We start from the raw sequence: 25,211 nt of genomic DNA on the forward strand, positions 1-25,211 counted from the left end.
TAACAGTAAACTTGTTCACTTGATTTATCAGTTTCTCCCTTTTCTTTTCATACATAACCAACATGCTTTATATGGACATTTAGCCTTGTTTATTTTTTTTCTTTGAGCCTGGTCCCATCAGGACCCAAGCATGTCTCTACACAAAGCAACTGGTTTAGGGACTGTGTAATAATTATACATGTCCCATGGTGGTGAATTCTCAAAATTGCTTGCACCCCCTTGGCCATGCCAAAAATCTTTGCCCTCCACACTTTCGATGTGCCAACAATTGTTGCCTTCATCTTTACACATGCCCAATATTGGGGAACCCCTTGAATTGTCTAAATCATGTGATGTGAACGCAGGAAGCAAAGAAATTTTGGACACTTGAAAGGTTTTTTTAACATGTTTCTACATCTTTTTAGGGCATAATATTGAAACATACCCAAACTGTCTGTGCCAAACATTGCTCGTCTCCCCCATCCGTTTCGACCTGCCAAAACATGCTTGTGCCCCTCACCCTACTGGCCTGCCAAAAAATCGTTGTTCCTCCCCCATAATTTAGTAGCCCAATATCTGTGATTGCACCATGGCACCATCCCCTAAACCTGAGAGAGAATGAATACACTAAAGCCCTCTATCTTCTGTTTTACAGGTACCAGGAGTGAGCCCTCTATCTTCTATTGCAAGCATACCTGTTGCTTTCACACTCTGGATCATAGGAGCGAGCCCTCTATAAATAAACCTTGGCATAAAACTTTCAGCCAATGAATGAATAGCTTCAGAAAACTGCTCCTTAGTAGCCAATTCCATTTCGGAGTAAATTGGGATTATGTGTAAACATTACAAATATAGCAAACCATCAGTTTGAATTAATCTTTTTCACCAATATCATTATCATAAGGCTTTTTAAAATGTGGAATACATTTGATTTTCGCATCACATACATTCACAGGTCATTTCAATGAGTTTACCAGCATACAGGGTCTTAGGTAGGATTTGATAAGTGCCCGTCATTTTCAACAAAACTCCCTGTCCAAAATTTGACCCTGAAAACATAAATCAGACCTCTTCACCTTCTGGGAGTTTGGTCAATTCAAAGAAAGAGTTATTGCTATACCTTGATATTCAAGCATTATTTTTTTAGAATTTAGCATCTGCCAGAGGCATTAATCCTGCATGTCCCAGGAGCAACCTGCCTGTCCAAAATGATGAGTGGATGAGTGGTTGGCTAGTGGCTACCACCTTGCCAGGATATTGGGTTTGCTTGAGATCCTTCTTGTATGACATAATGTGTTAATTTACCAGTACTACAGTAAAGTTTCTAATACTTCCACTGGGCGCTGTCTGTGCAGTGTGTCCAGCGTACACAAGCGAAAACAATGTCAATTGGCTGATGGTCATTGGCATGTAGAAAGGGAGGAGACCTCACCTCTTCTACGTGATCAATCATCACCATCACATACTCGACCACGGAAGTATTAAAAAATTTACTTTAGAATAGTATGACCAATTATGACAAACTATATAACCATATTAGCATCATTATCATTTGCCTGCAGATCATCATCCGATGTAAACGCTGCAAAAAGTTTCAGATCTGCAACTACTCTATTCTAACCATTGCATGCCTAAACTGATTGGTTTAATACACTTTTAAACTTATAGGTCTGTGACCGGATCGACAGCCGATGTACCTCATCGTTGATGAGATTTTGGTATTATATAATAGATCATCTGAAAGCACCATCCTGAAATTTTACGTTCCAAATCGATGTATTTCCAAAGAAATCGTGTGGGCGGGCCCGCAATAATTTTCACATGCTTTTGGGTGGAGGACCCGCCTTCAAGCAATGCCTAAAATAATCACAGACCTATATATTTATAGGGCCTATACTTTTGATTGACCCGACAGTGCGGTTTATTTAGACATGGACCAACTCAATTACGTGCAATTTAACTTTTCCCTTCTCCTTTTCTCCCTTTTTCTCTTCTGTTTTTCTCCTTTTTCCTCTTTCTCTTCTCTCCTCTTCTCTCCTTTTTTTTTTTTTTTTTTTTTTTTTTTTGAGGAGGGGTGGGGCCGGGCCTGCCCCCTGAATGCGTGCCTGTACCTTTGCATGCTTTGCTGTTTACAATTATGCTGGACCACATTATGCACATAATTCACACGTACCAATGTAGGCCTACTGGCTTGCTAATTATTCACATTTATGCCGAAATTATTGTTTTTTACATGCATGCATAAACTAGGGACAATATTTGACATTGTATGCAAGTTTATAGACAATCAGATCGATATCCTAAACCAATAGGGTTACTCCCCCCTTTTAACTTCAAATGGCTTCTTTTTTTTTCACAATAATTCATAACTATATATCGCTTTCTAATGGATCGAGGTAAATAATAGCTTACTATAATTCATTTTTAATGAATTAAGGCACTCTTTTGTTTCACAGTTCAAAGTTGTTGTAAATATTTATGTGCTGTGGAATGCCATACAATGAGCTGTGGAAGCTATGAACAATGATACTTAGAATCTTATCAGGAATCTTATACCAGTCCGACTTCTGCACTTACATGCAACTTTTTAATTTGTTAGTGAACAACAGAGGGAGCCATGACATGTAGTCTGCCGGTACCAAAGGGTGCCTGACACAATAGAGTACATTTGGTTGTGTTAGATTTTAATATTGTTGATCCTTTTTTACAGTTTAGTGTCTGTTCAGTGTGTGTAAATTCAAAGTTTCAAGTAATGCCACAGTTAAAAAAGTTTATCTCACAGTCCATGTTTTTCATGCTTTAGAAGATTGTGGTTTTGATCTTCAAGAAAAAACTCAGTGCCTAAACAAAAGGGGATTCATAGATGCAATATTATAATTTCCTCAGATTTATATGGTTGAAAGTTCACGCTCCCCTCACTTCCAAAATTGGGTAACTTCCATTTGAAATACTCCAGTTGTGGAAGATAGAGGTATATACAGGGGGAGTATGGGATTAAAAAACAATCAACCATAACAAATTCCATTTGGACAACATACTCCCTCTATGAAAGACTTTTCTTAGATTTTCCACAGGGGCAGGGACTGCCATTTGAAAATGGGAGAAGAGCTGTAGAATGCTCTTCTGGTCTCTTCAAGAAGAGCTTTAGAAAAGCTGTTTGCACATGTGGCCATTAAAGCATAAAGAATGTAACGAGTCATCTAGAGGAGCTATAAATTGCTCTTATAAATGCAACTTAAGAAGAGCTGTAGAGGAGTGATTGCTCTTACTCCTCTCAAAAGGCAGTCCCTGCAGGGGTATGGCAAAGTTCATTGGAAAAGCGCATTGTGATTGGTCCCTAATATATGGCCTATTCTAACACACGCCTACAAACATAATTACATATCATAGTTTTATGTCCCTCCTTTGATAAACTCGAGGGAGTCATTCAGGACCATTGCAAAGTCATACATGAAGGTATGTCTTATCTTACTGATAGTTGCCAATTATATAACAAAAGAAAAGTGCAGCTGCTATTATTATTATTAGGGGCACCAGGGGTATATTAATATGGTTATCCATATGACAGGGGGCAAGCATGATTTTTGGTAACAGAAAATGTGCCAATTTCCTTTTTACATGCTCCTATCTCATGAGACAATAGGTAATCTTCCTAGATGGCCGAGTGGTTAAGGCGTTGCGCTGCCGGACGGGCTTGCCTTAGTTGAAAATTCTCTTCCCTCCCAAAAAGTTCCTATATGGTCAGAAATCCTTCAATTAAATTTAGTTTCATCACAGAATTTAATTGTAGAATTTCTTCTCACCCCCCCACTACTTAGCATGTGCAGCTATAGGTAGTGTATGTGCGACATCCGTGATTCGGAAGTCACGTATAAAGCCGTTGGTCCCATGTTCAGGAGGATTCATCCCTGTGCACGTTTAGATGAAGTGTCAGAGCTATTCGAAAAGAGAAGGGGGACCATCCCCGGTTCTGATATCTGCACTCATCGTCTCTAGGTTCAAGAGTCCTTTTTGCTTGGCCCTAATAAGGAGCTGAGAAGTATTAAACTAGAACAAGAACTAGTCCCCAGAACACATAGGCCTAATCATTGCAGGGTCCCTCGTTCAGGCCAATGAGAAGAAAATATGACCAGTTGATACTCAGGGGTGGGGGAGCCATGGGGGATACTCACTGAAAATGGGTGATGGGGATCTGGGTCACCTTGACCCACATTTTTCAACTCCCTCTCCTCACCCAATGAACCCCTTTCTGTTTTGCTATAACCCTATGACCCCCTTTGTTAAATAGTTCTAACAGATATTAGATAAGCTATCAGGCAGAATAAGGGAATAATCTCAGAATTCATGATGATGTAGGCCCTACAATATGTAAGATATACTAGATATGTTATAAGGGCAGTGTGTACAAATAGTGAAGAGGTGAAATAGCTGTAAATATACTTGTAAATCATGTATACTGGTTGAGGAACTGTGTTCCTAAAAACATCCAGGTATCATGATTGTTGTTCTGTGCAATAAATGTCCCTGTGGAGAGTTGACACTGACGGTGTACAGTAGGCATAGATCTATGATGTAGGATAGGCCTACATGATATATCAGGAGAATGTATGTTTCATCATCATTACCATAGGGGATGTGCAATAATTATAAGTCCTGGGGGAGGATAAATTTGGGGGATTTTTTGGCGAGCCGAAAGGGGGGCCAAGCAATTTTGGCAAGCCGAGATTGGGGTAAGCCAGATGAGACATGGGCAAGCATCTTTTGGCACGCCGATTAGAAATTTTACATGTTTCCACCGAGAGCAAATATTATGTGTTTTCTTCACAGCACAGCCTTTCACTGACGACCCAGAAGTCCGGAAAGCAAATTCTGTTACGCGAAACGTCATGCCAGTACCCAAAAAAGTTTTTACCCACTTGTTTCCACAGCGAACATCGTCTGCTTTGATACGGCATATCCACATCAGGAGGTGGATCATGCAGGACAACAGATTACGGGAAAAGCATACGGCAACAGCATCACCCACGTACCCGGTACGTTCCCACAGAGCTAATGTTACCTGCCTTGGTACACCATAGACCATGAAAAATGTTTTTCAGGGTCTATGGGTACTAGTGGCGTACCGTGGCCGCTCCTATCCCGGGGTGAAGAAAATTCATTTTGCCGCCTCTTCCCCAACAGCCCGAAAAGGTTGACCCAATTTTTTTTTTTTTTTTTTGTCAAAGTGAAGAGCAAAAAAAAAATAAAATGTTTATACTTTTTCAATTTTTTTCACCCTTTTTCTTTGCTAATTGTTTTGCCGCCCCTTCGTTTTTGCCGCCCTTCTTCTTCCGCCGCCCTTCGTTTTGGCCGCCCCTGCTTTTACCCAGGGGGCTGGCACCCCAAAGCCCCCCAAAAATATGTGCATGGGTACACTGATTCAGAAAATGGTGCCTTGTGGAAAAACTAGATTCATTTATGAAGATTTCTTCCAATAGTGTGACTTTTTTTTCCAGAGAAATGCTTCTAACATGTATTTTGGGGGGAAACCCTGTTATGTTATTTGATACCACAGACCCTTCTCTCAGGTCTGCAATAGTACTGTGACATAATATGTTGATATTGCTATCAGATGATTTATAGAATTATGCCACAATGTTGACAAAAGGTTATGCTTGCATAGGTACAAGGTTAACCTTTCAATTCAATGGCAAAGTTTTATACTACAATATTGTATCGCTTGGTATTTATATGTACATGTATTGTACATGAACTTGAACATATCCAGGCTATACATTGGTTCCCCCAAGCTCGGTAGTGACACAGGTGCGTATTGCGGTGGGTAAAGTATTGTATCGTGCATGTAAAGTTAATTGCGTAGAGCCACATACATGCAGGTATACAGGAGCAGGGTGTATACTCAGTACAAATGGGGATACTCAGTACAAGTGACCGTACAGCGACTTGCCGCAAACATGGAGCATTTTTCAGCCTTTTGATACATCAATGAATTGGATGGGTCCTTTTTTCAAAATTTTCTCTTTTTTTTTTTGGAAAATGGCCTAATTTTGCCTCACTTTAGGCAAAATGATAGAAATTTCCCCCAAATTTGTGGGAAAAATTGTAAAAATTAAGACAATTTGTGTTAAATTTCATGAAAAAGTTTGGCGTATTGATGGGTTCAAATTTCTTGAAAAATTGGTATATTGATGGGTCCATTTCGAATTCTGAGAGGCACACCACTACCTAAACCAAACTTGAGTACCCCTCATTAATAGAGTTAAACACTCGCCACACCAATTAATTTATGCTATTTCTTGGACAAAAGTCAAAGCCAAACCAACTTCCCTGACAAATTCAGCACAGTGTAAACATAGTTAAAGAGTTGAGCACTTCTCTCACTAGGATCTACATACTCATCTATCAGGGCACAGTTCTTTAACCCTAATACATTTGCACATTCATTGAATGACCTTTGAAAAATATGGGTATACAAACTCATACTCTCTAACTTGAGGTCAAATTTGCCTCTATGATTGTTTAATTGAGGTTATTGAACTATGCCAGTGGGATGAGGCCATTGTGGTTCATAGTGTCTTGGGCTCTTTTCATCTTATCCAGGGTTGCCGACCGAAACTTGGCAGCTCATTTCATGGGTGAAACACTTAAAATGCCACACGCATCTACAAAAATAGCCCAAAATGAAGGCATTTTGACACTATTAATAATGATAGGGGTCTAAAATATAATCCAAATTGGGCTACCAAATAGAGGGTTTGGCAACCCTCATCTTATCTTGGTAAGGATTATGGTGGTGAATAGAGGCCACCCATATAACCCTAATCTTACTCATCCCTCAAGTTGCTAAACCGCAAACTCATTCATTCACACAGGTTAGAGGCCAGTCAAGCTACCACTCCCTCCTAGGTGCAGAATATTCTCCCAAGTGAGAAAGCTTTTCTCAAGAGTGATGTTAAAATATCATACTTGAAAAGCAGATTTCAATATTTTTATCAATGGCAGTCATCCAGTTCCTTTCTGCCACCGGTTTATTGCAAAAGATGTAAAAATGCATAACACAAGTAGGATCAAGATTCCCTGGATTGCAAGGCTTCAAGAGAAATTGCAGTGTAAAAGAATTGGACAACAGAGAATTTTGGTCATCCATGCTTGGTCAGTATTAATGGCAAATCGCATATATATGTAAATAAACAATGTCCATAAGTTAAGAGTGTATGGTCAGTCTGTGTTCAGTGGTGTACACTGTGGCTGAGACTAGTCTCAGACTGTGGTAAGCCCAATAAACGTAACATGCATATTCCCCCCCATTTGGAAATCAACAAATCTTGACATCCTCATGGCACTTATTACATGTATTATTAATTTATTATTGTATGACATAGATACTTGAATTTCCTAATTTGTGTTAAGTTCCTACATTTTACTAAATCAGTCATTTGACATGGATCCAAGTGTTGGAAGTTGGAACATTCTCACACACCATTTAACTTTAAGGGTACAATCGGTGATTTGCTCAATCAGAATATCCTAAAATTCATCAAATTTTTTGCATTTTTGGAATAATTCAAATGTGCCAAACCCTGCGAATGGCAACCATGAATGCAATCTAGACAAAATCTGATTTCATAAACATGAAGGTAAAAAAAATCATTTGGTGCAGAAAAATAAATTATACAGAAAAACTGATTGACCCTTTAATACTATCATATATTACAGATAATGTTCTTGTGTATATAATTTTTGTAAATGTAATGTTTTAAAACATTTTGGCAACTTCAAACATTCTGAACATACACAATAACATGAATAACGCTTCACCACTCAATTACCTGACTCAGCCTGACCCTAAGAGTCAAAAGCCTTCGCAGATTAAGTCTGACTTTAGGCCTATATGTGATCATATTCACATAGTAGTTTATACACCTTAAGATTCTTGGATCATATAAATGACTTGGGGGTTGCGACCTGATGATGAAGATGTGCTCCAGCGTTCATATATGTGACCTGCTCCCTCAAAATGAGCGTTAAGTCGGTTTCAAGACATTCCAACTGTCGAGTTGCTATTCAGAATTGATGTTCCAAAGGACATACCACTGACAATACTGATGTCTTCAACAACCAAAGAACAGCAACTCAACAGTTGGAAAGTGACTTGAAACTCCCTGGGGAAACTCCCAACTGTCTTTAATAACACTCATTTCGTGGGCATGGTGGGAGCATGTCCCATATTGTATAATGGCCATTAGGCAAAAAAAAAAAGTTGTTTGTTTGTTCTCCACCGCTCGCTCCTCAGATGAAGGCCTGAACAATATTTTTTTTTTTTCCTTTTTTTTTTTTTTTATATAAAAATAAGTAAAATTCAATTTTTTTTTCCAGATTTGGAGTATCTCTGGACCTCTTTCATGTTTGAAAATAAAAAAAAGTCTACCAAATCATTAAAAGACTATGACATGAACACAAATTATAACTTTAACTGCATATTAAAGAAACAAAATGTTTTTTTTTTAAGTCACCATGAATGATTGTAGCATTTAGCTCTAGCAAGGTCCATAAATACGCCAAATCCGAAGAAAAAAAATCCGCCCGCCCGCACGTCCTCTTTCAAAGCTGTGGAGGACAAACAAAGAACTTTTTTTTTTGGCCTTATTATCACTTTCTGGATTTTATTCTCAAGAACAGTGGCAGTATTTTTTGGGGGGGGTGTATGGGGGCAAAGTTAATTGCAGGCAGGGGAAAAATCAACAAATTTCAAGTTGCGCAAAACGCTGCAAAAAATTACATTTTTTTTACTGGGGTAAACAGGGGGCAAGAGTTCTGATTGGAATGAATTTGTTCCCATGGTTCCATGGCCCAGTAGACCACTGCTCAAGAAAGAGCCACCTTTGAGAGAAATCAGTTTCCAATATTGTCAAGTCAGATAGGGCCAAAATGGTTTGTCCTCCACAGCTTTGAAAGAGGAGGTGCTTGGCGGGCGGAATTATTTTTTTAATTTTTTTTTTGGATTTGGCATATTCCTGGACCTGCAATATCATTCATGGTGACTTAAAAAAACAACATTTTGTTTCTTTAATATGCAAGTTATAGTTTGTGTTCATGTCATAGTCTTTTAATGATTTCAAAATGGATATAAATCCGAAGTCATTAATAATAATAGACTATGACACGAACACAAATTATAACTTTGCATATTATTGAAGATACAAAATGTTTTTTGGTGGGCTTTTTCTTTTCAACCTTTAAAGATACTAGCATTTAGCTCTAGCTAGGTCCAGAGATACTCCAAATCTGAAAAAAAAATTATTTTTTATTTATTTAAAAAAAAAAAAAAAAAAAAAAAATTGGTCAGGCCTTAAACTGAGGAGCGGGCGGTGGAGGACAAACAAACAACTTTTTTTTTTTTTTTTTTTTGGCCTAGTGGCGGAACTCAGTCAGAGTAAACTTGGTGCTATCTCTCATGTTTATCATGATCTAAGTAGATATAATCTTAATATAAAGCACCTGTGTGAACAAGATTTTACACTCAAATGAACTTACTCCATCTTTTCACCAATCCAGACATCATTGTTTGACATCTACCTCTGATAAAATATTACAAAATTCATGTAATTCTAGTCTGCAAGATTAAAATGTAACTTTTTATGATCACTATTAATGAGGTTTACTTTATTTCCTAATAATAAGAGATCTTTGCATGTCGCCAAGTTAGTACGAAACGTTTTATAAACATTGTTACGCTCCCAATTTAATGGATATTTTGCTTGGCTAAGAATAAGAATTTTATAGATCTTTTGCAGATCCCCATGTTTAATAGTATGACATACTTATGAAAAAACCGGAACCTTTTAATATTAAATGGGTTAATTTTTATGATTGATGATACCAAGAATAGTTCACTCCTGAGTGGAAGTCAGTCATAACGATAACATTACAATTTAATAGTAGAGACCTGAAATAGCTGCCATGTTCAATTTGTATTTTTTTTTTGATTCATCACTTTATATTTTACTACATTAACCCTAACCGTACCATGTGCTACAAAATACTACTTGATTTATGCGCTGTTCGAGCGTGCATCCCACGTGGTGTGATGACGCAATCGCATTAAGTGATATATAGGCCCGGTTTCACTGGCCAGCGTCGAGCCCAAGACCCGTGGCAAGGTGTCGCCGACCGTGTGCTTGGTATGCGACGGGTCTCGGGTTCGAATCACACCCAGAGCAAACAACTTCTTTCTTTCTTTTCTCTCTTTATTCCTTCCTTCTTTCCCTTCCCGTCGCCGAAAAGCCCTTAGGCCGTTAGGGTTTAAGGTTACCAATATCGAAACTCAATATATGCTTCCTTAAAATACTACTTGATTTATGCGCTGTTCGTGCGTGCATCCCACATGGTGTGATGACGCAATCGCACTAAGTGATATATAGGCACGGTTTCGCTGGCCAGCGAAGCCCGAAGACCCATGGCAAGGTGTCGCCGACCGTGTGCTTGGCATGCGAGGGGTCTCGGGTTCGAATCCAACCCAGAGCAAACAACTTCTTTCTTTCTTTTCTCTCTTTATTCCTTCCTTCTTTCCCTTCCCGTCGCCGAAAAGCCCTCAGGCCGTTAGGGTTAGGTTACCACTATCGAAACTCAATATATGCTTCCTTAACCCTAACCGTACCGTGTGCTACAAAATACTTCTTGATTTATACGCTGTTCGTGTGTGCATCCCACGTGGTGTGATGACGCAATCACACTAAGTGATATATAGGCACGGTTTCGCTGGCCAGCGAAGCCCAAGACCCGTGGCAAGGTGTCGCCGACCGTGTGCTTAAGGCATGCGAGGGGTCTCGAGTTCAAATCCCACCCAGAGCAAACCATTTCTCTCTTTATTCCTTCCTTCTTTCCCTTCCCGTCGCCAAAAAGCCCTTAGGCCGTTAAGGCATCATATAACTTTTGGTAATTTTGCTTAAATATAATACAGTTATGACAAATAATATGCCAAAACTGAAGTTTTTGCTTATCACCCCCCCCTCCCAAGAAAAATCATGCAATTGGGGAAAATATAAAACCTATTGCAATGTTGAGCCAATGAAGTCAAATCTTATAATTACATAAATTTGCATTAAAGTGCGCGTCAGTCACACATTACGCATCACCCAACTAGGGTAATTGCTGCGCCCAACTGCATGCATGCCATTCTATATCAATACGCGATGTTAAAGCAATAATGTGTGATTTGCATAAGGAATAGATTCCTATTTAAATGATAGTTTTCACTGATCTCATTGTCTACTTTTAATTTCGAGCTAAACAAATGAGGTAAAACAATGAAAATTGCTATTTCAGTCCAGCACCTACAATGTGTGTAGCTTGTCGATCGTATTATTGGTGGAGCCTCACGCAGCTTGGATGTAAAAACAAGACGGAAGACGAATAGCGATATGTACACAGTTTATACGTCAAGATGTAAGACGAATAACAATATGCACACCATTTATACGTCACTGATTCAATCATACACATGTCACGCAAAGTGCTTAGCCATCACTCGATCAGTGAACTCTGAATAAAACTGGAGATCTCTGGATTTATTATAAAAACCTAAATTTTACTGTAATTAAAGCACTTTATGCTTAGTCTTTCACATGGTATTTTAGTACACCACCGATAATCACAATCATTCAAAAATAAATTCGAGAAAAAATGAGGGCGTCGCTATGGAGCAAATCACACATTATCAGGCGGTGATGGAAGCGATATCGCCAATTTTGAGGTCGCCATTGGATTAACACATAATCATGAAATCTTCACAAACAATTCTAAATTTGTTATGTGGTGTCAAAGCAAAATTATCTTCCTCTAAAACCGTCGGGGTACGACAATGTACCACACTGCAAGTTTGTTAATTTTCCATTTGTAATTGCTAACCGTGTATTTTGAATGGGGCTGTCAGCCCTGTATCTTCGCCAGCCTCGTACGTCACATGTTGCGCTTCCTACGCCGCCTGCACATTATGGCTTAATACAAGCCTCAACAAACTTTGAGCACAGGATCTGTGCTTTGAGGCAGCAATCTCTCCCCAACATGTTCAACCACAGATCCTGGAAGTGGTTCAAAATACAACTTTTACTAATACTGAAGACTGGCATGTCAAGTTGTTTCCTATCCTGAAACACCACAAAAAGGTAAACAGAAGCAGACCCCACTTTGAGGTTTATGCCATCTTCATTCTGTTACACTTATTCATTGTGGTTTTATGCCTCTTTTCAGCCATGGCTATTAAATTTTCTGCAGGTGGAACTCAATTAGAGATGACAAGTGGAATTTTTGGGTAGAAAGATTAAGAAAATTATGAAATTACAACTCATTTAAGGGATCTGGAATGAGCGTTTTGACAGTATTTTTTGTGGGATATGAGAGCACATCAGACATAAAAGTCAACATTTATTTAATCTGAAGAATGTCTTTCTGATATCAAATAATTTTCATTTTTTGAAATTCACGATATAATACAAATTTTATGACAAATTATTAAAATTTGATATTTTTCACATTTTTGATATATAACAGTCCTCAAAGTAAATTTTATAAATCTAATGATATATTCTTAAAGTGTGTGTAACTGGGAGGAAAAGCCGGCAATCAATTGAAAATTTTGACCTTTCATATTGAAGATATGGATTTTTTTCCCAAAAAGACCTAATTCTTTTTGGTGTTTTGGGAAAAAAATCCATATATCTTCAATACGAAAGGTCAACATTTTCAATTGATCATCGGCTTTTCATCCCACCTACATACACTTTAAGTATAAATCATCAGATTTATAAAGTTTACTTCAGAAAGTACTGTTAAGGGACGCACTCATTAGACTTCAGGGGGGTGGGAGGAAGTTTTTGAAAAAAAAAACTTCCCCACTACATGAGCAAAAAAAAAAAACTTTCCCCACCAACCCTAAAAAAAAAAAAAAAACCTTTCCTCACCAAACTCTATAAATGCATGAAAAAAAAAAAAAAAAAAAAACTTGTCGCCTTTGGCTTACGAAAAAAAAAATCGCTTGCCTTTTCAAGCGGCAAAAAAAAAATCTTGCCCGACCCCAACTTCCTCCACCCCCCCTTGAAGTCTAATGGTGCGTCCCTAAATATCAAAAACATCAATTTTTAATCATTTGCCATAAAATGTGTATTTCATTGCGAATTTCAAAAAATCAAAATTATTTGATATCAGAAGGACATTCTTCGTATTCAGAATGCAATTCCATATGTCTAATGTGCTCTAATGTCCCACAATAAATACTGTCCAAATGTTCATACCCCATCCCTTAAAAATATTGTATTTAACCCTAACAGAACTAGGACTCACTAAAGCTCACTATTAAAAACGCTCTGCGTGCATGCATTCCACGGGACTTGATGACGCAATCAGACCAAGTCATATATACCCAGGGAAACGTTGGCCGGGCCAACGTCACCTGTGTAGCTGCATGCTGGGGATCTTCTGCGTGGCATGCGAGGGGACCCAGGTTCGAATCCCAGGGGTGCCAAGTGACTTTCTTCTTCATCTTCTCTCCTTTTTCGTTCCTTCTTTCCCTTCCGATAGCACAAAAACCACGGGTAGGGTGAGGGTTAAGCTACATGCATGTTTTCCCTATATGCCTTCTTAACCCTAACAGAACTAGGACTCACTAAAGCTCACTATTAAAAACGCTCTGCGTGCATGCATTCCACGGGACTTGATGGCCTTAATCAGACCAAGTCATATATACCCAGGGAATCGTTGGCGGGCCAACGTCACCTGTGTAGCTGCATGCTGGGGATCTTCTGCGTGGCATGCGAGGGGTCCCAGGTTGAATCCGGGGTGCCAAGTGACTTTCTTCTTCATCTTCTCTCCTTTTTCGTTCCTTCTTTTCCCTTCCGATAGCACAAAAACCACGGGTAGGGTGAGGGTTAATGCACTCCATTTTTCAGTGGATAGTTTGCCTTTAATAATTTTCACCACTCTGTTATTATTAGGAGAATTTAGGAGTGTCAACTTTAACCATTTACAAGCGGTAAAAACAGAAACATTCAAAGATTGACAAAAGATGAACAAAAAATGCAAAAACTTACCCGTTGAAAGAATTCTTCCCCCGTTTCTGAACCCCCTTGTGCTGCAATGAACAAACAAATAAAACATACAGATTAAAAATAATGTTTGATAAATTACCTAAGCATTTTGCAATTTATCAACAGAATTTCAATATGTTGAATAGGATTTTTAAATTTTTCCCAGAAGTCCTTATCAGAGGGCTGACCTTTCGATACCTTAACAAGTGTCATCTTCAAAGCAACTAAATAAACAGTACACTTGGGTGAAAAGGCTCACATGGACAAGATTTGAAGCTGAACAAGAAGTTCGTTCATGACTTAACTCCTGAAGCCACCATGTCACTTCGGAAAACATGGTAAATTGCAACATTATTTGCAGAATCTATCCTCTTTTTCCACCATTTTCAAGATTTTAAGCTTATCTGCCAGATTTGAGCTTTTTTGAGCGATTTCGCTCATTTTACCGCGTTTTCCGAAGTGACATGGGGCCTTCCTGATGTACCAAGCGATATGGTGAAAATCTAATGTCATCATCATCATCATCATCAACAGGAGTGTTCATCTGTCGAAATGGCGCCCTCAATAAGTTCATTCCCACTTCCAGCCCATGTGATTTGCAGCGTTTTCTTCAGCTGAGATTCGAGTTTCATTTAGTTGTTTCAGTTCTTTTTTTTTATCAATGACATCATGACATGCCATGATAGCCATTGTTTCTTTATATTCCTGCTCCAAAATTATGTTTCTTGGTTGAAAATTATATACTTAGTTCTCTGGGTTGTTTCATATAAATTTGCATCAGATATTCTGTCAAGCCATCTGATCATTCTGATGTTTAGTAGCCGTCAGAGTTGTACCCATTTTTGTCCAATTTTCCCCCCTTCAAAAGTCACCTTGAATCAACACCCCTTTTCCCCCACCTGGGTAGCTGGGGAAGGGATAGCACTACTTTCGGGCTCTGTTGCTATTTACGTGCTCGATTGAACACCTCGCGCTATGCGCTACGCGCTCGCTAAGTCTGTGAGGGCCACAGACTGCGGCTAGGGAAGGGAGTGGCATGGGTAATCATCGGACACAACCTTAAAATACACAGGCCCACCCCAGACATAAACACACACACCCCACACACACATTTTACAAGGCTGTTCTCTCTGCATTCGGCTTCTCTGTTTGTTGACAAAACTCAAGACTAGACAGGACATCAATATATATTTTTCAGTAAGAGCCTTCTGCCTCTGCTAAGTGCAAATTGAACTATTTATATTACTAGGCGGTTACCCGTATTTGGCGGTTCTCGGCTGTCGCGATTACCTGGCTGATGGTGACTGTACTCACCAAGTGTTATGCCCATAGGACAGTTTTTACTAATTTGACCTCAGATGACCCCTTGTGACCTTGAAATGACCTTCCAAAATTTGGCTCTAAATGTTGACTGTACCCACCACGTTTCATGCCCATACGACAGTTTTTAGTCAGTTGACCTTAGATGACCCCAAAATGACCGTCCAAAAATTTGATTCTAAAAGTTGACTGTACCCACCAAGTTTCATGCGATACGACATTTTTTACTAATTTGACCTCAGATGACCCCTGGGTGACCCCGGATGACACCAAAATGATCGTCCAAAAATTTGACTCTAAAAGTTGATTGTACCCACCAAGTTTCATGCCCATACGATAGTTTTACTAATTTGACCTCAGATGACCCCTGGATGACCTCGGGTGATCTTGGCCCACTAACTGAAACAAACTTGTTCTGTCTGAGGTCCAGATGCACCCATCCACCAAGTTTGAGGAACGTGCGACCCCTAGTCTCTGAGAAAATAGGCGGACACAGTTTTTACTAATTTGACCTCAGATGACCCCTGGGTGACCTTGACCCACTAATCAATACAAACTTGTTCCGTCCTAGGTCAAGATGCACCTACCCACCAAGTTTCATGCCCATATGACAGTTTTTACTAATTTGACCCCTAGATGACCTCTGCTGACCTTGACCCACTAACCAATACAAACTTGTTCTGTCCCGGTTCGAGACGCACCCACCCGTCAAGTTTGAGCAACGTGTGACCCCCAGTCTCCGAGAAAAACAGTTTTTACTAATTTGACCCCTGGATGACCTTGGGTGACCTTGACCCACTAACCAATATAAACTGGTTCTTCCTCATACCAAGCTGCACCCACCCACCAAGTTTGAGGAACGACAGTTTTTAGTAAGTTGACCTTAGATGACCCCAAAATGACCGTCCAAAAATTTGATTCTAAAAGTTGACTGTACCCACCAAGTTTCATGCGCATACGACATTTTTTACTAATTTGACCTCAGATGACCCCTGGGTGACCCCGGATGACACCAAAATGATCGTCCAAAAATTTGACTCTAAAAGTTGACTGTACCCACCAAGTTTCATGCCCATACGATAGTTTTTACTAATTTGACCTCAGATGACCCCTGGATGACCTCGGGTGATCTTGGCCCACTAACTGAAACAAACTTGTTCTGTCTGAGGTCCAGATGCACCCATCCACCAAGTTTGAGGAACGTGCGACCCCTAGTCTCTGAGAAAATAGGCGGACACAGTTTTTACTAATTTGAAAATAGGCGGACACAGTTTTTACTAATTTGACCTGAGATGACCCCTGGGTGACCTTGACCCACTAATCAATACAAACTTGTTCCGTCCTAGGTCAAGATGCACCTACCCACCAAGTTTCATGCCCATATGACAGTTTTTACTAATTTGACCCCTAGATGACCTCTGCTGACCTTGACCCACTAACCAATACAAACTTATTCTGTCCCGGGTCAAGACGCACCCACCCGTCAAGTTTGAGGAACGCGCGGCCCCCAGTCTCCGAGAAAAACAGTTTTTACTAATTTGACCCCTGGATGACCTTGGGTGACCTTGACCCACCAACCAATACAAACTTGTTCTGCCTGGGGTCAAGATACACCCACCCACCAAGTTTGAGGAGCGTGCGACCCCTAGTCTCCGAGAAAAGAGGCGGACAGATGTACAGACAAACAGATGTACAGACAAACAGATGTACAGACAAACAGATGTACAGATTCTGGTGAATTATAGTAAGATGTTAGTCAATATTACTTTGAATATAACTGCTTCCTCATTTATTGAATAATGGGAGCAACACAATCACAATATTTGAGAGGTGTTTCTATACATGGAAAGGTCAATCCCCTGAACCCCATAGAATCATACATGTAGGCCTCTAGTAGTAATTTGACAAGTAGGCCTATATGGTTGACTGTACAATGTATGATCTGTGGTAGCACCAGAATTCTTTTCCGAAAGGGGGGGGGGGGATGGGGAGCAAAATGAATTTCAGGGAAGAAAAAAAATCATAAAAATTCCTCAAAATTGCCATGATTGCCACCATTGGTTTATTTTTAAATTGCTGTGTATTTCTTAATATTAATACATTGAATAGGAAGCTAGCCAAGGAAGCCAATAATCAAATTTATAATTCAACAGGTCTTGTGGTTCTTGAGTTAAAGCCAATAACAAAGTTTTGGCCTTTTTCCCCTCCCGAGTAAAATCATGTACATGGGGCAGAAATAACATCCCTTATATCAAGCTATATGATATCATTTATAGAACCCATGTACCATTCCTTTTGTGTGTCAGCTTTATTTGTCTCAATAGTTGAATGAAGACCACTAAGTCATGCTCCTCTCTGACCTGCCTTAAATGGCTAGTGTAAGAAAACCCAATATTCAGCCCTGCTGCTACCACATTCTGCTTCACGAAAAGTTGATACAAAAGTACATTTACCCGGACACACATTCTCGATTACAAAATTCAAATATTGATATCATAACATTAAATCATTTCAAAAATATATTTATTGAATAATAAACCACATTTTTTAACAAGATTGTATTTATATAACATAAGCAATAACTTGTGGTTTTAGGTTGCTAAGTTAGTTCATAGGAGCACTTGTTTTTCTGATGCACATTATTGATGTTTGCTGGAGAAAAATATCACTGAAAGGAGTGTGTAGCTGCTATATTGAACCTGTGGTTTCCTGAGCAATCAACTGGTCACTCTATTACTCATGATTATTGTCCAGACCTGCTTCTGCATCATCTGATGTTTCAATTATTGATTTCATATTTTATTTTAAAAACTTGTGTAATTAGATTTTAGATAATTGTACTAATACAGGGTGTACCAATAAAAACAAAACTCAATTTTGACCCATTTTCTCAGGTTTATTATAGTGAAATAATCAGAAGTTTTACATTATTGTATGTCGTTACTGGGGGTACCAGCCCCCCTGACTACGCCACCGTTAGCCACTAACAAACCCACAGGCATGTTAATAAAAAAAAAAAGTGTAGGATATTATGATCAAATTTACCTCTGTGTGCCTAGTGATTAATGAAAGGAACAGTCAATTAATTCCAAAGTAGTATATTTCTTAGTATATTTCTTGTTGAAAGGACAATCACCAGATTTTTGTTACAGAAAGTCTCTGAAAGTGCTTTCAACAAATGCATTTGAATTGAAAAGAACATTTCAATCCTTTATATAAGGCCAAATAAAAAAATAAACATGTTTCACATCCCCTCCCGCTTCCTTTTTTGAGGTTTTCTCAAATAAATTTTTATTTTTTGAAATTCAGTTATAACTTTTCAAAAAAATATGTCTAGGAAGTTGGGATGCTTTCTATAGCCTTGTTAAGATACAAGAAACATTTTAGGAAGGTTTTGTGATCATAAGAGGGGGTGTAACTCTCAGAACAACAAATAAAAAAGGGCCTCCTCCTTTTTCCAGGCATTATTGTATGTACGGATTATGCGCTAAAACAGCTCTAAGTATGGGTATTTACACCAATTTTGCGATATAAAAATAGAAAATAAAAAGCCCCCTCTTCCTCCTTTTTTTTTTGAAAAACCAAACGTGAAACATGTTTTATTTTTTTACTTAGCCTAAAATATACTTGTATTTTGTGACAATCATTAGGTGCTTGTTTTGTTGAAAAAGGTTATCTATGAAATGGATACTATAAAGCATAATATTTTTGCAGCACAAAACTTTTGTGGTTTATCAATTTTGCAGCATTAAATTTGTGAAAAAAGTTTCGTCAAGGCCTCAAGGAAAAAGAAATAATTTGCAAACTTAATGAAAATTTCGCGAATCCACATTGTTTGCAAAATGTTTTCAAAATTTTCATGCATGTGATCAGTTCATGCTTTATTGCAGTAACCGGTACTAATATTCATATGTGGTCATTAAAAGATCATTAAAAGGTGCTTATGTGTTCTTTTTGAAACAGGGCATAACACTGTGTAATTGCAACTTGTGCTCCTGCTGTCTACAGTAGATATGCATGCTTCAGTTAAAATATTCTTTACTCTGTTTGGATATGACTGTAACTTTGCATGTAGGCCACATGTCCTCAATCATTTTTCATATTTGCTAGTGGGCCAAACACATTTTAGAATTCTGTGTTTGATGGCCACCTTGCAGGCCCGTATGCAGGATTTCATTTGGGGGGTGTTGATTTTGAAAAAGTGGACCTGTTTCCAGGGGGGCAATTTTGTGAAAAGTGGACAAAATTTGGACCTTTTTTGTCAAAAAAAGCGTAAAAACCTGATTTTTTTGCTTGCTATGCTAGCAAATTCTGACATTTTAGGTGCGTCACCCCCCCCCCCCGGGGTACAGGCCTGCCACCTTGTTTTGCTATGCTTACTGTACATTTTAGACCTGCTCAAAGGCTAAACACCACATCAGGCCTGTCTATTGAGAACCTATGATGTATAGACGATCAAATAAGATGGGATATTAGAAGCCTACAACATTTAAGGGGTACTACACCCCTGGCCAATTTCGTGCCTATTTTTGCATTTTTCTCAAAAATGATAGCGCATTGAGGGACAAGTAAGATTTGTATATTATAGGGGCAATGACTACAACTACTGCACTGGAAATTTTATTTCAACACAGGCAACAGTTGTGGAGTTACAGTCAAAAATGAGGGAAAACCAATATTTGATCAATTAATCAATAACTAATTGCTTTGATTTGCTGAATTTTCAGTACAGTAGTTGTAGTCCTTGCCCCTATAATATACATGTCTTACTTGTCACCAATGTGGTATCATTTTTGAGAAAAATGCAAAAATAGGCACAAAATTGGCCAGGGGTGTAGTACCCCCTTAAATGATCAAATGATGGGCCTTGGAATGGAAATAAAAGAAGTGGTTAAATTCCTTCTCATTTTAATGATTTTCTTCAGAGACGTCATCATGTTACCACAACACCTTCTTTTGTATTTAGCACTAGAACTAATGACAACACTATAGGAGTGTCAGTACAATCATTCTAAATTGATTAAAAAACTCAATAAACCCAATGTCAATTTCTTTTGTATTTTATTGCTACAACTACTCACACCTAATGACATGACTTCAATAGCTAATAGTCTACCAACATCGTTACCAAGGTCAACACAAAATAGCCTAAAGAAGACAATAGCTTTGAACTTAAAGGGTGCGACTAGCACTACTTTCGGGCTCTGTTGCTATTAATATACGCATTAATTTTCTTGCTTGTTTTTAGATTGTTTTCTTGTGTCATTTTATAATAAAGCCTGAAGAAGGTACGCTAGTACCGAAAATTTGCTGCTAATAAAGTTTAACACAGTGCAACAAGTTAAACTCAATTTACCCTTGCTGAGAAATGGGCCAATCCATGTTATTGTTTACGGGTCAGATGTCAATCATTGTCATGCAGATAAATTTGTATTGTTTGGCTCGACCCGTGAACCAATGGGATTTGCCGCCTTCGCGGGTTTCGGGCGTGATTAGGTGGTGATTTATTCACTGTTGGTTTTGTATTGGACACGACAACAACAAAAATCCGAGTGTTTTTCAATTTCTCTGTCTTAGGGTAATGTACAACTGTTTCCCGTCTTTGTTCGTTTTATTTTTTATTAATATACTATATGCGCTTCGGTTGAACGCCTCATGCGTCGGTTGCGCTTGCTACGCGCTCGCTAAGTCCGCGAGGGCCACAGACTGCGGCTAGGGTGTGACCTGATCAACAGCCTCATCCCCCATTTCTCTTCATCAAAACTGAGATTTATTTCAGAAAGCTCATGATTCTCATTACTCAAGTAACATTTAACGCCCAAGATATATTTCGTTATGGTTTGAACAAAAATATGGTGAATTGTGGTAACCACACTGGAACTATTTACTTAATCCTACCGCGTACCGAGCATGTTATACACATTTTTGCTTCTCATATCACAACCACTAAACCAATACAAATAAAAATTAATTTACAAATGTTAACTTGTTTTACTGGTATGTCTCAATGTAAGATAGAAAACAGAACATGAAAAGATTGGATCATGCCCCTTTAATGAACTTGTACAGTTATGTACCCATCACCAAATGATAGTGATAATGGTTTTGGGTGCATTCGAAAACATTCCATAACTTCCCGCACACTACAAAAGAAACATATTTTCTACTATAATTAGTCTATACTGTGTAGTTTATATGGACATTGTTGCCAAAACTCTTTAGTACCAAGGTGCTGCACATTGGCTTGCCAAGGCACAATGAATGACTCTCAAGTAGCCTAATTTCAAGCAACTCCAAAAAAGCACCTAATACACAGGATATTTAGGCAGTTTTAAACATAATGTAAAACATACATTAACAAATTGGTGCAAGAGCATTATGAGTGATAAAACTTCTGGTACTTATGCATCTGTCAATTGTAATCCCTGCCCCCAGGAACCGGGCAATATAGGGACTTAGCCAGGACTTAGCCTGGGATGTAACAGCTCATTGCCATTGGGTCCCTCCACTGCCGGGACATAGCCGGGACTTATACGAGGATGTAACCCATCTCAAAGGTCCTGGGATCTACCCAGGGCGTTATAAAGAGTACTTACTCTCAACTGTGCAGAGTTGTCAGCAGGGGAAATACTGATCTGTTCTATCCATTTACCACGGGAATCCAGGCTCTCAGAATTCATGCACGTTTTGTGATTTTTTTCAACTGTTGCCCAGGGTTTAGGGGTAGGGAATTGCCCGCGGATGTACAAGAAAATATTGCCCTGCCTCGCCAGGACTGTTACATGTTTGTAACAGTTTCCAAAATTATGTCCCCACCTAAGTCCCCACAGGACTGCAACTGACAACCGCATTGCTGACTGATCAATAAATGGCAATTTGGAACTTCAAAATGTCAAAACCCTTTATAATTTGGCTAAACAAAAGGAAATATATCAAAATTACTGCCGCTGCCTGACACTTTCGAAAGTAGCCCAATTTTAGGCAAGTGCCGGCACAATTTGTTAAGGTGCAGCAAGGGATCTTTAAGTAGCCCAAATCTGTGCCTAAGTCATGGCATTGGCATCACTGCATATTGGGTTGCAACTTTTAATACATGTAACATTATGGAGTTTCTATCGTTTTGGAATGGTAATCTATAATAATCAATATTTATGTGCATCGATTGAGAAAAGGCCTTTAATAGGAATATTGATAACCTATTTCATTTTATTATTATGACTCACTGTAGGTAATGATTAAAATAACATTGCGCTATATCTAGCCTGGCTGGCCTAGTTATTACATTGACATGGAAAAAAACAAACACCTGAGACGTCTTTTATAGTCATCATTATTTTATTTTTATTCCTATTTTTAAGGGTCTGAAGGAACAGATTAAATCAGGACAGTTGGCACATCATGGCAGTATATCCACTGGGCTACATATGTTTCAATATTTTGCTACCATAAAAATAGTTTAAAGAAGAAAACAGGAATACTGATCCTGCCTGAGAATCAAACTCAGGACCTTAGGTTTCAGAGATCTGCATCTTAACCACTTGATTGCAGGAGCTTCATGATTTGGCAGGTGAGCTCAAAAAGAAACTTATATTTTTTTTTTTTTTTTGAATCACAAGGGCATATCTTAAAATACTGTCAATCAAAATGAACCAAAATTACACACAGGATTACCTTAATACTCTACTCAAAACACATGTCAGTAACCAAGCAGTTGTCCAACTGACACAACAGCAAAATGCACTGTCATGGGACAGCTTCCTGAACTTCCTCCACTTTCATAGCCCAACATTTGACACATAGCACAAAAAATCTGTGAGAATGCACACAAGATCCTTGCACAGATGAAAACGGTGCTGATTTCTGCTTTTCATACACTTTTTTCATGAATCAGGGCTGGGCTGTGAATGTGGTCAGGGAAGCTGTCCCATGTCAGTGCATTTGCTGTTGTGTCAGATGATAACTGCTTGGTTTGACATGTGTTAAATAGAGTATTGAAATAAACCTGTGTGTAATTTTGGTTCAATTGATGGACAGGATTTCAAGATATGACCTTGTGAAAAATTATAAGTTTCTTTTTGAGCTCAGTTTAGATTAAAATGAAACCCAACATCTTGTACAAGAGGTATATGCAAAAGTAAATGAAAGCAAAAATCACCATTGTTAGAAGAATTGAAGGCCTTCCTCTTCAGCATTGGTTTAGTGAGCATGCAGAAGGGTGCAGACTAAATATACCTCTAGGGTAAAACTGTATGTAAACTGAGCTCAAAAAAGAAACTTATAATTTTTCACAAGGTCATATCTTGAAATCCTGTCCATCAAATTGAACCAAAATTACACACAGATTTACTTCAATACTCTACTCTTAACACATGTCAGTAACCAAGCAGTTATCCAACTGACACAACAGCAAAATGCACTGACATGGGACAGCTTCCTGGACCACATTCACAGCCCAGCCCTGTTTCATGAAAAAAGTGTATGAAAAGCAGAAAGCAGCACCGTTTTATCATCTGTGCAAGGATCTTGTGTGCATTCTCACAGTCTCTGTTGTCCTGGGTGCCAAATGTTGGGCTGTGAAAGTGAAGGAAGTCCAGGAAGCTGTCCCATGACAGTGCATTTTGCTGTTGTGTCAGTTGGATAACTGCTTGGTTACTGACATGTGTTTTCAGTAGAGTATTAAGGTAATCCTGTGTGTAATTTTGGTTCATTTTGATTGACAGTATTTTAAGATATGACCTTAATGATTCTAAGTTGTAAAAATTATAAGTTTCTTTTGAGCTCAGTTTATATTATGAATTTGACAGTCAAACAGATGTATTTTGCATTTTTAAGAGGCAAAATTGCATTTTTGGATAATTGTCAAAAAAAAACCCCAAATATTTCATAAGGTCCATAAATATTGGTAAATGCAACAAGCACCTACAAATTCTTTCATATGAGGAAAATGGTTGCATCTTTTGCATTTCTGACTTCAGATTCAGATTCTACACAAAATCTCACAATAGAAAATGTATATTTTTTATCATTGAAAAAGCAGCTTCAATTATTGGCCATTTTATCTGCGAAACCTCAAATGTAATCTGAATTTAAAAGAAAAATTAGTTCCCATTTTTCTGGTTCATGAGTAGGCTAAAATTTGCTCCTTCAACAGCTTTCAACAACATCACTTGACATCTGAGTCACAACAACATTACAGCATAAATGTTGACATATCAAATTCTAAATAAAATCAACAAATATGCATTTCTGTCAACATTTGTGCCCAGATTACAAAACCAACATTTAAATACCAGCAACAAACACTCATTTCCTGGGACTGACAATATACAGCTACTATTGATTCTACCAACACCTGGCAGAGTATGTATGTAGGCCTACTACTTCAAAATTGTGCATTATGTTGACAAGAGTTTGCTTAAAAACTTATACAACTGTACATTTTGCTGCTTGATTATATAGGTGGGTGACCTGATTGACAGCCTCCTCCCCCAATTTATCCTACAAAATGGTATTTTGGTATCAGGTGCAAGCTCACATTTTTTTTATAACTCCAGTTAAATTTTAGGTCTGGAATGTTTTGTTTCGGCGTTTGCATGGGCCACTTTCTATGGGCCACTGTGATACGCTCCAATGGAGCATTAACTTAAAATTTAGAATAAGAATGTTTGGGTGATAGGCCTCAATGTGAGGTACAAAAACACTCTTTTAAAATTGGACCAACCATCTAATTAATCATCCCCTACCCCCATAAGAAGTATCTCCATGGAACTAAAAATTAGGTTATTTAGTGTATTTTCATATTCACTTCCAACAATATCAATAATATTAAAT

At 38.4% G+C, this 25,211-nt stretch overlaps 1 protein-coding gene across 1 annotated transcript in view; it reads right to left on the reverse strand.

The window, feature by feature from the left end:
* Positions 1–25,211, reverse strand: part of LOC140171825 (protein bicaudal C homolog 1-like) — a 134,175-nt gene that overhangs the window by 75,057 nt on the left and 33,907 nt on the right. Inside the window, 1 exon segment of the mRNA XM_072195158.1 lies at positions 14,064–14,104. Within this exon segment, the coding sequence (XP_072051259.1) occupies positions 14,064–14,104 (41 nt within the window).

Source organism: Amphiura filiformis, chromosome 15, assembly GCF_039555335.1.
Source record: "Amphiura filiformis chromosome 15, Afil_fr2py, whole genome shotgun sequence".
Classification (NCBI taxonomy): domain Eukaryota; kingdom Metazoa; phylum Echinodermata; class Ophiuroidea; order Amphilepidida; family Amphiuridae; genus Amphiura; species Amphiura filiformis.